This window comes from Neopelma chrysocephalum, unplaced genomic scaffold, assembly GCF_003984885.1.
Source record: "Neopelma chrysocephalum unplaced genomic scaffold, ASM398488v2 Primary Assembly neopelma1_189, whole genome shotgun sequence".
Taxonomy (NCBI): Eukaryota; Metazoa; Chordata; class Aves; order Passeriformes; family Pipridae; genus Neopelma; species Neopelma chrysocephalum.
The window spans coordinates 1240115-1251418 of NW_020897851.1; the positions used below are offsets into that span (position 1 = coordinate 1240115).

General features: G+C 58.5%; 1 protein-coding gene across 2 annotated transcripts in view; it reads right to left on the bottom strand.

Annotated features, from left to right (window-relative positions):
- Window positions 1-5102: 5102 nt before the first annotated feature.
- SRGAP3 (SLIT-ROBO Rho GTPase activating protein 3) overlaps window positions 5103-11304 on the bottom strand; it is an 80797-nt gene continuing 74595 nt past the window's right edge. For both annotated transcript variants that reach the window (XM_027702580.1, XM_027702579.1), the window contains exons 19-22: window positions 9763-9943; window positions 9045-9194; window positions 8250-8577; window positions 5103-7369 (exon numbers count right to left, since the gene is read on the bottom strand). In XM_027702580.1, the coding sequence (XP_027558381.1) occupies window positions 6953-7369; window positions 8250-8577; window positions 9045-9194; window positions 9763-9943 (1076 nt within the window). In that variant the 3' untranslated portion in view covers window positions 5103-6952. The remainder of the gene's footprint in view (window positions 7370-8249; window positions 8578-9044; window positions 9195-9762; window positions 9944-11304) is intronic.

Sequence of the window (11304 nt, forward strand, 5' to 3'; positions counted from 1 at the left end):
AAACGTTCTATGTTTGCTTTGTGTGTCCTGACCAAACATTCTAGGTCCATTCTAGGCATGTTCCAGGCGTGTCAGGGTTGTGCCGGGTTGCTCTGTCCCCAAGAAGGAATCGCTGGGAGCTGCTGTTTCCCCCTCACTACTGTCCAAGCCCTAACCATGTCCCACTGCAGATCCCGGGTGCTGCCACGCGGTGCCCCTGCTCAGCCCAGGGCCAGCCCCGGCCCCGCTCCACGGCATCGCTCTCAGCAAGGTCTCTGTGCCAGCACTCCCGGCAGAGGTGACCTGCTGGGATGCACACATTGCACTGCGGCTGCCTGGCTTTGGACCCACAAAACCAAACACAACACAGCTCCGGCAGGAGCTCTTATTCACCCCAGTGCTCAGAGAGACAGGCACAGAGTCGTGATTTAACCTCCTCCTTTTTTATCACCGGCTCGTCTCCAGAGCCCCGTGGTATCCTCCAGCAAGGGGCATCAGCAAGACCCACCGCGCATCCAGCTCAGACTCGCCCCGAGAGCCCCCGCTCCGTGCCCTGCACCCGCGGGTGGTCCCCACATTGGGACAGGACATGCTCAGCACGCCCGTGTCCATCGCAGGGCACCGCAGGCACCTCCAGGCGCGGGTTCCTCCGGCCCCAAAGGCCGCGTGTTCCCACGGGGAAGGAGCGGAGCAGCCGCCCGGGATCGTTCCCAGGAGCCGCACCGGGCCGTGCTCCCACACGGGCACGGGTGTTTCTGGCTTTAGAGGGAACCCAACGCACGAGTCACCGAGCGGCAGCGCGGGAAGCGACTTTAAATGCAAATGCTGCATTCGGCCCGTGGAAATGAACGAACAAACAACTCGGTGCGTTGTTTATGCCCGGAGTTAATGATCACTGAGCGGGGCGGGGGGAGCGGCCGGGGCGGGCCGGGGGGGTCGGTCCCGAGAGGGGTCGGGGATCCCGGGGGGGTCGGTCCGGAACAGGGGAGGGTCGGGCCCGCCCCGGGCTGGGGGGTGTCGGTCCGGTCCTGGGGGGTGGTCGGTCCTGGGGGGGGGTTGGTCCCGTCGGGGCTGGGTCCGGTTCCCCTCAGGGCCGGGTCCCCCCCCGCGGTTGGTCCCGTCCCGCCGGGCGCGCGGGGCGCTGCTGCCCCCTGGCGGCGCCGGGCGGACACGGCGGGGGCACCCCCGGGCCCCGCGCGGGAAACGACGCGAGGAGCGCCCGGCACCGGCCTGGCACGGACCTGGCACCGCCTGGCACGGACCTGGCACCGGCCTGGCACGGACCTGGCACGGACCTGGCACCGGCCTGGCACGGACCTGGCACCGGCCTGGCACGGACCTGGCACGGACCTGGCACGGACCTGGCACGGACCCGGCACCGGCCTGCCACGGACCCGGCACGGACCTGGCACGGACCCGGCACCGGCCTGGCACGGACCTGGCACCGCCTGGCACGGACCCGGCACCGGCCTGCCACGGACCCGGCACATACCTGACGTGCTCGAGAGTCCGCTCAGGGCCCCGTCCCTCCACGCGCCGCTGCTGCCCACGGACCCGCCGGAATCCCCCCGAGCTCTCCCGCAGGACTGTGTCCAAGGGTGCCCCTCCAGGGGGTACCGGGCTGTGCCAGCACCAGACCCCGCGGCTCTCGGCTGCTGGGGAGGGGCTGGGTGAGCGGTACGGACCAGGGTGGGACTGGTAGCCTGGAGCACACCCTGCCCTTGCCACCCCTGGGGCTGAGCCCAGCGCGGGGCTCATTACCCCAATTTAAGGAGGGGTGATGCAGGTCAAGCCCCACCTGCGGCTGAGCCAATCCCGGCTCCTGGCCCACACAAACCTCTGCTCGAGCATTGCCAGCTGTGTCTGCAGCAGCCCCACCTCGGGGATGGATGGATGGATGGAAAGGACGCAGCTCCTGGGGCCCATTTACTATCCCAGTTGTGGCACTAAAAGCCTCATCAAAGAGAGGATGATCAGCTTCACATGAGCCTGGATTAGGAGTACTGGAGAACAGGGACCTTTATTTGGAAGTCAGCTGTCAATTTACTGATAACGGTGACATTTACTCTCAGGCAAAGGCTTCATTTGGCTCATTAAGGGCCAGCATTGCTGTGGGGACCTTCCCAACTCAGAGGGAGCCCAGCAGAGAGTGATTTGGATGCAGGGCAGACCCTTGATGGACCCAGCAGTGCAGGTGCATCAGGAAAGCTGTTGAAGTGTTGCTTTACTGTATCTGGTGATGACCTGGGTTAGAGCTGCAGTGCAGCAGAGCCTGGCTGAGGGATGACTGGCGTGGTGACCAGGCAGTGACCACAGGGGCTGGCAGGGCTGGGCAGGGCTGTGCCACCTCCCTGGCAGGACACCAGACACACCATGGGGCTGAGCCGAGCACGGAGTGGGCTGTAATGGACGATGTCCTGTGTTCACTGCGGTTCTCATGTCACCGACCTGGCTCAGTTGATTCTATAAAATCCAAGGTGGGCTGTCCCAAGGGCTGGGGTTCCCACTGGGGACCAACTGCCACCAAGCCGCTCAGTCCTTCCCTTGGGGAGGTCATTGCTCTTGTCTCATTTGGCACAGAGTGAGCACCAAATTGCCTTTAAGTTCATTTTTACATCTACTTTTGTCTGACATCACTTGTGCGTTGCAGGCATGGTCCCCTTCCCAGACCTCAGTGTGATGTGTCCCCAGTGGCAGGGCAGGGGGTTCCCAACACAGGGGGACACCTCGGCTGGCACAGACCAGCACAGGTCTGGCCATGCTAATGGAAAGAGGCAAATTCTCACCCCTTGGAGGTGGTGGGTGGGTTTCCTATTGGCCTACGTCCCTCTCCCCTGTGTGTTTGCACCATAGGCCCAGGGCTGAGAAGAAAGAGCCCATCTGAGCTCAGGGTGGCCCATCCAAACACACGAGCAGGACACACAAAGTCAGCTGGTGAGCATCCATGGGCATGGGGAGCAGCGACAGGATCAGCAGAGATCTGCTGGCACAGGAGGGGCTGCAGGCTGTGGCACCTGCCTCTGGAGGACACCCTGGCCACCGCCTCTGGCCGGGGCTGTGGGATCAGGGCTGGGCAAGAGGCACAGGCAAGAGGCAGCAAATCACAGACAGCGTTTTTGAGAAAAGTTAAGCAGTTTATTCAACGGATGAGTCCACACCCAACCAGTGGCTTCATCTACATGGCATCACCAGCACACACAAGGACCCACTCAGACACTCTAGCTGACGGCATCTCACCATACGTTACAGAGACAACACCGGGGGAGGAGGAGGATGACTGGTCCGAGGGCAGCAGCCACAGTCTCCCACAGCTGCCCGGCGTCACCAGCCCCGTCCCCAGCACAGCTCACGGCCCAGCCACGCGAAGCACATCAGACTCGGGGCATCTACTGCCGCCCCCGAGAACCACAACACCGCTACCTAAATGACACACCCGGGGTTACAAAAACCACCTACCAGGGGACTTCAGCCTAAGGAACAAAGTGCACTGTCATCGCCGCCCCGGGGACCGCGCGCCTCGCTGAGGGTCTGTACAGGGAAGGGGCTGCTGCGGTGCCATCGCGCTCGGTCAGCACCATTGCAGGCCATGCCGGGCCCCGGCGAGGGCAGGCGAGGGCCAAACTGCCCCGGCACCACGGGATGGACGGGGCAGGGCCCAGGGAGCCGGGGCAGGGCCGAGGTTGGCGCTCGCTCTGCACGGCAGAGGAGCAGCCGCCCGGTGCAGCCGCCCCCCCTCAGGGCTGGGGGTCCCGGGGGCTGCGCGGCCCCTCGCCCGCGGGGCTGCAGGGGGGCAGGAGCACACACACACCCCACTCCCGGCCCTGGGCTGGCACAGGGCGACTCTGTGAACCCTGAGGCCCACGCACGGTCTGTGCCCTCGGGGAGGTACCGAGGGTCAGGGTTGGTCACTCACAAACCATGAGCAGGTTCCAGTTATGATGCTCCTACAATGTACGTGGCTCAATTTTGTGCCAAGTTCGCTTACAGAAAAATACATTTCTTCCCTTAAATTTACAGTAGTTAAAACTACACTTGGAATATTGTATTACAAAGGGGGAGTTTATTCTCCAACAAAAAGTCTTGGTTCCCTTTTCATCAAACAGAAAAATGGAAGGACTTTAAAAGCAATCGCCCCCAGCACAACACAACTGCCCAGACGAACCCATGTGTGTACAGCTCCCAGGCCCGAACTCCAATGTTTGTTCTGGTGCTCAAAAAGGCACTTAAAGATAAGAAAACAACTGTATTAAAAACCCACAACAAAACAAAACAAAGGAAAACAAAAGGCAATAATTTAATAGAAAGACACTGGAACTTGTACCGTATCTCCAAAAGTAAGATGGGAGGAAATAAAACCCCTAGTGAACATAGGTTTGCTCTCAAGTCATCTTGGAAATAATATTAAAAAAAAAGGAAACTGGCAAAGTGAATGTTCTCCAGGAACTAAACGGAAACAAAAATAATAATTACTGGCAACAGATACACGGCGCTCGTGCCAAACGGGTCCTTCCCTTCCCAGCACACGGCCCCGAGCAGCCCAGCCTGGTGGAACATCTGCTGCCACTGCGCTGGGCAGGGCCGGGGCCTGCGCCAGGAAAGGGGGAGGATGGAGAAATAAACACCAACATGAACCAACTGTGGTCACTACAAACGCCAAGGACGTTCACAGACAAGCACACACACCCCGCAGTCCCTGCCAACGTGACAGGGAGGGACACGGGCAGAGCTGCTCCCCACGGGCTCTGCCAGGGGCGCCGGCGGCTTCGCTTCCCTTCAGGGTTACTATTATTATTACTGGGTTTATTTTTACATCGAGCTACCTACTAAGTGCAAAGATTTGGTGAGTGGCATCGGCTTTTATCTAATCTTAGCCTATTTTTTACAGTTTACAGGTTAACAGTTACTTTCCAGCAGTTAAGCAAGTAGGGCAATATATACAGGGCTGGCAGAGCAGGGGGCGAGGGGACACGTGCGCTGGGCACGGGACAGGCACAGGTCCCGAGGGGTCTGTGACACCCGCTCCGTGCCCGCTGCGTGGAGGAGCAGATAGGGAGGTTCAGGTGTGGAGGTATGGATATGGAAGTGCAGGTGTGGAGGGGCAGATATGGAGGTTCAGGGGTGGAGGTGTGGATATGGAAGTGCAGGTGTGGAGGGGCAGCTATGGAGGTTCAGGGATGGAGGTGTGGATATGGAAGTGCAGGCATGGAGGGGCAGATATGGAGGTTCAGGTGTGGAGGTATGGATATGGAAGTGCAGGTGTGGAGGGGCAGATATGGAGGTTCAGGGGTGGAGGTATGGACATGGAAGTGCAGGTGTGGAGGGGCAGGTGTAGAGGGGCACATGTGGAGGTGCAGGTGGCCTCACATGAGGGTGAGCTCCCAGGCTGAGACACAAGCCCTGGCAGGACCAGTGGGCTCTGCTGCCCTGGCCGGTGCCTCCACTGCCTTCTGGAAGTCAAGCTGCTCCTCCTGCAGAGCTGGGGTCTGAGGAAGATGAAGGGGAGACAAAGCAAAGGCCCGGGCAGGGGCAGGTGGCTGCTGGGTGAGGCAGGAGGGTTCATGGGCGTCTTTGCCCAGGCACAGACAGAGCAGCAGGATCAGAGAGAGCGGGGAGGAAGGATGGACGTTAAGGAGCCATTAGTACATGACCAGGGGAAGTGCCAAATCAAACCAGGGGGCATTGCATGGAAATCTGTACAAGGAAAAGCTGCAGGAGAAGCACAGAGCGTCTTGGATTCAGCGCTTAGAGCAGAGTCTGGATTATCAGAAAGGACCATGCAATCCCCAGCTTTCTGCATATTTTTTCTCTGGGTAAAACAAAATGTAGATTCCTTTGCATAACTCAAACAGTTGTATTATATGGTACAGTACAGAAAGTGCAAAGTGTCACCCATCAGATCGGTTCTGCATCTGACACGGTCAAATATGGCTCATGCTTCTCATGCAGGATGACACACTCTGAACCGAGACCCCCCTGTGCCGCTGGGCAGCTTCACACCGAGGAACGTGGTGGTGCCAAAGCCTCCTCACTGCTCACACCCGACTGTCGAGAGACCATTGGGCTGTCTTCTTATTAATTAAAAAAAAAAAAAAAAAGAAAAGTGTGCAGGGAAAGGGAGATGAAGGATCTGCAAACTGTGTAAGTTACTCCACACTTTACCACAGGTTTGTCACCAGTCCTTGTTCACTGTGAAACCTTCCAGAAAAGCAGCGTTCCATGGCCCCAGTGCAGCGCAGCATCCTCCTCCTGTGTGAAGGTGGTGGTGCACAGCTCGCTCTGTCCCCACTCACGGCACACAGCTCACTGTCCCTGCTGCCCGGGGCATCACAGGCACACCAAGACGGCTCAGGATTCAGGACTGAACAGACTCCAGCTGGCTGGACACACACCATCCTTTATGGATTTCCAGCTCTTCTCTACAACCCAGCAGTGAACAGACCCCACTGTATCCCCATCCCTTTTTTTTTTAAATGCCAAGAGGTGCAGAAACTAAATTCCAGGATGGCCTTGTATTGCTCGACGCGTGGCTGCTGCGGTGTGGGCCTCCACACGTGCACAGAGTCTGGGAAACCCAGCCCAACCCACCATCTCCAGAGAGGACATTTCAGAGCCAGTTTCTGAGGTAAATCTACTGTTTTAAAAAGTCACTGAATTCTGTACACTTTGTTTTTAATATATACTCCTACAGAGAGCATGTGTTCTCCAGTGCTGACACGCAGACCCGCTGTCTCCTCCTGCCGTAGGACTGCAAGCTCGGGAAGTGTTTTTGCATGGAGAGGGTGTGTGCACACATATGTACATACACACACACACACACGTATGTACAGCACCAGGCCCAGGCTATGCACGTGTTCCCTTTTGGAGAGGCTCCCCCCAGCAGGGCTCTGACCCCCGGCTCGGCCCAGAGAGGCTTTGCCGTGTTGGGCCCCGCTCCCGCCATCCGGGCCCCGGCTCTCCCGCTGCGGTGCCCGGCCTACATGGTGCCCGATTTATCCGCCGAGCCGCCGGGGAAGAGCTTCTCGGTGGGGGTGACGGCAGGGCTGCCCACCCCCGAGCTGCTGCTGCTGCTGGAGCGGTGCTGCACCACCGGCCGCACCGGCCGCATGGGCGGCGGCCGCAGCTGCGCCCCGGCCAGCCGGGCCGACAGCGCCGGCTTGAAGGTGGTCATCATCTCCGTGGTGGAGCTGCTGCTGCGCCGCATGGCCGCGTCGGGGTCCCGGATCAGGATGGTGTGCAGGGGGCTGGCCGGCTCCGAGTTGGCCGCGCCCATCGGGGGGTTCTTCATGGGCTCCAGCGTGTCCAGCACCACGTCAGGGGCCTGCTTGGCTGTGTTCTGCCTCTCCAGCTCCCGCAGCTCGTTCAAGGCCGTGCTCATGGTCTTCTCGATGTCCTGTGAATGCCAAAGGGATGTCAGCACTGTGCTACAGCGTGACCCGCTCTCCCTCCAGCCTCCCAGCAGCCGTCCACTCCACCTGGGCATCACCCACCATCCCACAGCTGCTGCTCCTGATGGAGGTGACGTGAACCAAACTGCTGGGACTGGGGGCACTGAACAGCCTGTCCACAGGTTTCCAGCCCCCGAGCCCCAGTCACGGCTGCTCAGACACAATGAGAGGGACTGTGCCTGAACAAGGTGGTCTCTGAAGTGCTAGGGAATTCCACAGCCAGCTCTTTGAAAGATCCATTCTCTGGGATGTGAACAGGTTCAGAATAACCTGACTGATTCCTAGCTGGGGCCTCCCACCAGCAGCAGAGAGAGGGACCTGGAGCTACGTTGGGGTCACAAGAATTAAAGGAGCCCCATGGATCTGATGGTCTAATGTGACACCAATGGCACCACATGGTTGGAGGCACCACACTGGGATCAGACTCACGTTCTGAAGTCACAGCAACAAAGGGCCAATACAGAACTGCAGCACCTTTCCCCAGTGATCATCAGTCCAGTCGAACTGATTCAGCAAATCCAGTTTCCCCCTACGCTCCTATTGAGACAAAGCATTTCCCTCCCTGCAGAGGCAGGAGCTGCCAGTGCCTTTTGGTGGTGGAGCCAACATTTCTGCCCACTGTTGGGCAGACACCAGGATTGTATAAGGAGCAGTATCTTCCATCACACCAACAAACACAGCTGGGCTGCAGACAAGCTGTTGGTTGCTCATTTTAACCTTTACACCACGGCAGCACCGTAACTCTGAGTGTCTGAGGTGAAGGGGCCCTGAGCACTCCCCAGTGACCTCCCCTTTAGTCTCTTGGTCCCTTCCCAACACTCTTACCTCAGCAAGAGCTTCTGCTTCCAGAGATTTCTGGTCTCCAAGGCTGCTGTGCCGGGTGGACCCACAGGTGGATCTCAGGGGGTGCCCATCAGCCAGGGCCTTCCTGTCTGGGAAATTGATGCTGCCCGCGCTGCCGAACGTGGCCATCCTGCGCTTCTCGGGGCTCTCGATCCTGCCCCTGTTGAGGGGGATCTTGTGGGGGCTGCTGGGGCAGGCTGCTGCTCGAGGAGGGGTGTCTATGCCAGGCCCCATCCCTCGGGGCGGGCTGTGGGTGTCTCCCCCGCTGCGGCGCCGAGGGATGGCTGCGCCGTCAGACCTCAACCTCACCCTGCAAAGAATCCAGCACCTCGGGTCACTGTCTGTCAGCCCCAGCACAGCTGGCTATGGGCTGCAATTGATCAGCTCTGAGTTCAGCTCAGACCAAACTCGAGCCTTTCAGCTCCAGAAGACTCAGGCAAGAGGGAAGACAGACACTTAAGCCAGTACCAAGAAAGTGGCAGCACTGAATCCCAGAATCCCAGAATGTTTTTGGTTGGGACCTTAAGGATTATCTTGTTCCAACCCCCTACCATGGGCAGGGACACCTCCCACTGGACCAGATTGCTCAGAGCCCCATTGCACCCTCTGTACATCTTAAATCCCCGTTGTCAATGCACACGAAACCCCCTCCATGCTCATGTTACCCCACGGTGCTTACTGCACCCTTCCCTTCCATCCTGCCCTACCCCACACACTGACTGTCCCCACATGCGATGGTGACCAACTCCATGCTCACAGGAAAACGAGTTTCCCTACCTGCCCATCACTCCCCCGAAGCCATAGTCCATGATATGATCCGTTGGAGACTGGATGTCGTTCTTGGAGGAGGCTTTATCATCCAGCAGTGGCCCACTGCTGGCCTCGCTGTCTGCCTTCTGGCTCAGGCTGTCGGAGAACGCGTCATCCCTAGGGCAAGGACACCCCATCAGTGACAGGGCTGGGAGAGCCAGGGCCCAGCTGCCACACAGAGCTGAACATCCCCACTCCAGCAGCTCCAGACTTTGGTAACAAAGGGCTGGACCAAGGCTCTCCCTTCACTGGGAGCTTGGAAACAGCTGCCATCCCGTCTCCACACCTCCTGTGCTGTGGCTGCCATTGTAAGGACTCCAGGCACAGCACTTGTAAGAGAAGCAGCACCTGCAAAGGGCTCTGGGATCTGCTCCCAGGCCAGGTGGGCACTGAACAATCCAGGTCAACACTCACAAGGGAAGGGCCAGTGGTAAGCCTGGGTCCCACCACTCTGGGGAGCCAGTGAGAGATGGGGTCCAGGCACACTGAGGTGTTTAATGCTTGGCTTTATCAGCCTCAAAGAGAAACAATCAGAGCCAATACACGGAGATGTGAATAGGCTCAGATTTCTCAGTGAAGTCATTAAACCTTGGAAAACCTGACCCATTATTTTAGGTGGCTGAAGTGGAGCTTGTGCAGGTACATGATTTTAACACCCTGGACCAACCCTTACCACTTTACTCACATGTCTTGCACCACGATGTACTGGTGGGGGATGAGCCCATCCACCCCGTTGTGTCTTCCTTCCCACCAGTCTTCTGATGCCCGATGGTAGAGCAGGAGTGAGGCCCCTTTCTTGAAGGAGAGCTCCCGTGGAGATCGTCCAATGTAGTCAAACTTGGCTATAGCTTCAATCTGCTCCACCTCTGCACAGGAGAGAGGCACAGCAAGAGAACAGCTCAGCTCAGCCCTCACCAGGGAAGATAAACCCTAGAGAGCCATCTCAGCAGTGCTGCTGCCCCCCAGCATCCCCAGGGCATCTCATACTGAGCACAAACCTTATTTTCAGACTGATCAATTCTTACTGTTGTTCTAGCCTTCCTGGGATCTCTCACAGACTCACAAACCACCAGCAGTTACAAACAGCTACAACCAGATGGGGAGCAGTTGGAATCTCCCTGTGTGCATATGGCATCCTCATCCACACTCCTATTTTCTGCCTTTGGTTACAGAACCCCATTATCCAGCCTGGGATCTCATCAAGCTGTATCAGATGCTGTATGACCAAACCCTGCTTACCTTCTCTTTCTCTCCTTATCCTGGAGACAGTTTGGCTTGAATTATTGATGAGCAGCTAATGCCCCTTTGGGGATCCCCATGGAAACGATGATACCGGCTCCAGCCACACAGCTGCTCTGCACCCATCTGCAGCACCACCTGCCTGACTCCCCCCTTCTCCCAGTGCCACCCCTGCCACTGCCAGAGCCAGCCAGCAGGCACTAACATGCCTTCATGAGCTGAGACACCGATCATTTTAATCCCCACCTGCAGACTGGCAGACAGGTGATGATGACAAAGCCAAACAGGGCAAACCTGCCCAGTTCCTCCAGATCTGCCACGTTCTCATTAAACATTGAAACTTGCTCTGCCCCATCACTGCCCACGGGCTCAGCACCCATCAGGGTGTGACCCGATGCAAACTCACACAGGGCAGGGGACACTGGAGGAGGACACGGGAGACACTGCACCAAACCCCTGCCCATTCCAGCCCCACCTGGGACAGGCCAGGCCACTGCAGACTCATCTTCCCCACCTTGAGCAACCCCCACACGAGGGCAGTGTCTGGGAGCACCACAGAGGCATCAGTGGGAATGTTCTGGAGGAGACAGAGCTGGAGGCAGCCAGGAGGGTTCCCACAGCCCTGCCAGAACACTGGGCTCCCAGCAGGGAGTGTGTGCAGGGCGAGGGGGACAGGGAATATGTAAATTCACAAAATAAAGCTGCTCCTCTACTCTACACTCGACCCACAGTTAATCACCCGGAAACCCCAACTGGAGCCATTAACGTGGCCACCCAAGGGTGAAATTGGCTGCACAGCAGCTCCTTCACCTTCCTCTGCCAAGGCCTGTCAGCTCCTGCCTGGAGCCAAGAGCAGGCCCTGAGCCCTTCCCTGGGCCATTCCCTGCTCCCACGGCCCCGAGCCCTTCCCTGGGCCATTCCCTGCTCCCACGGCCCCGAGCCCTTCCCTGGGCCATTCCCTGCTCCCACGGCCCCACGTCCTTCCCTG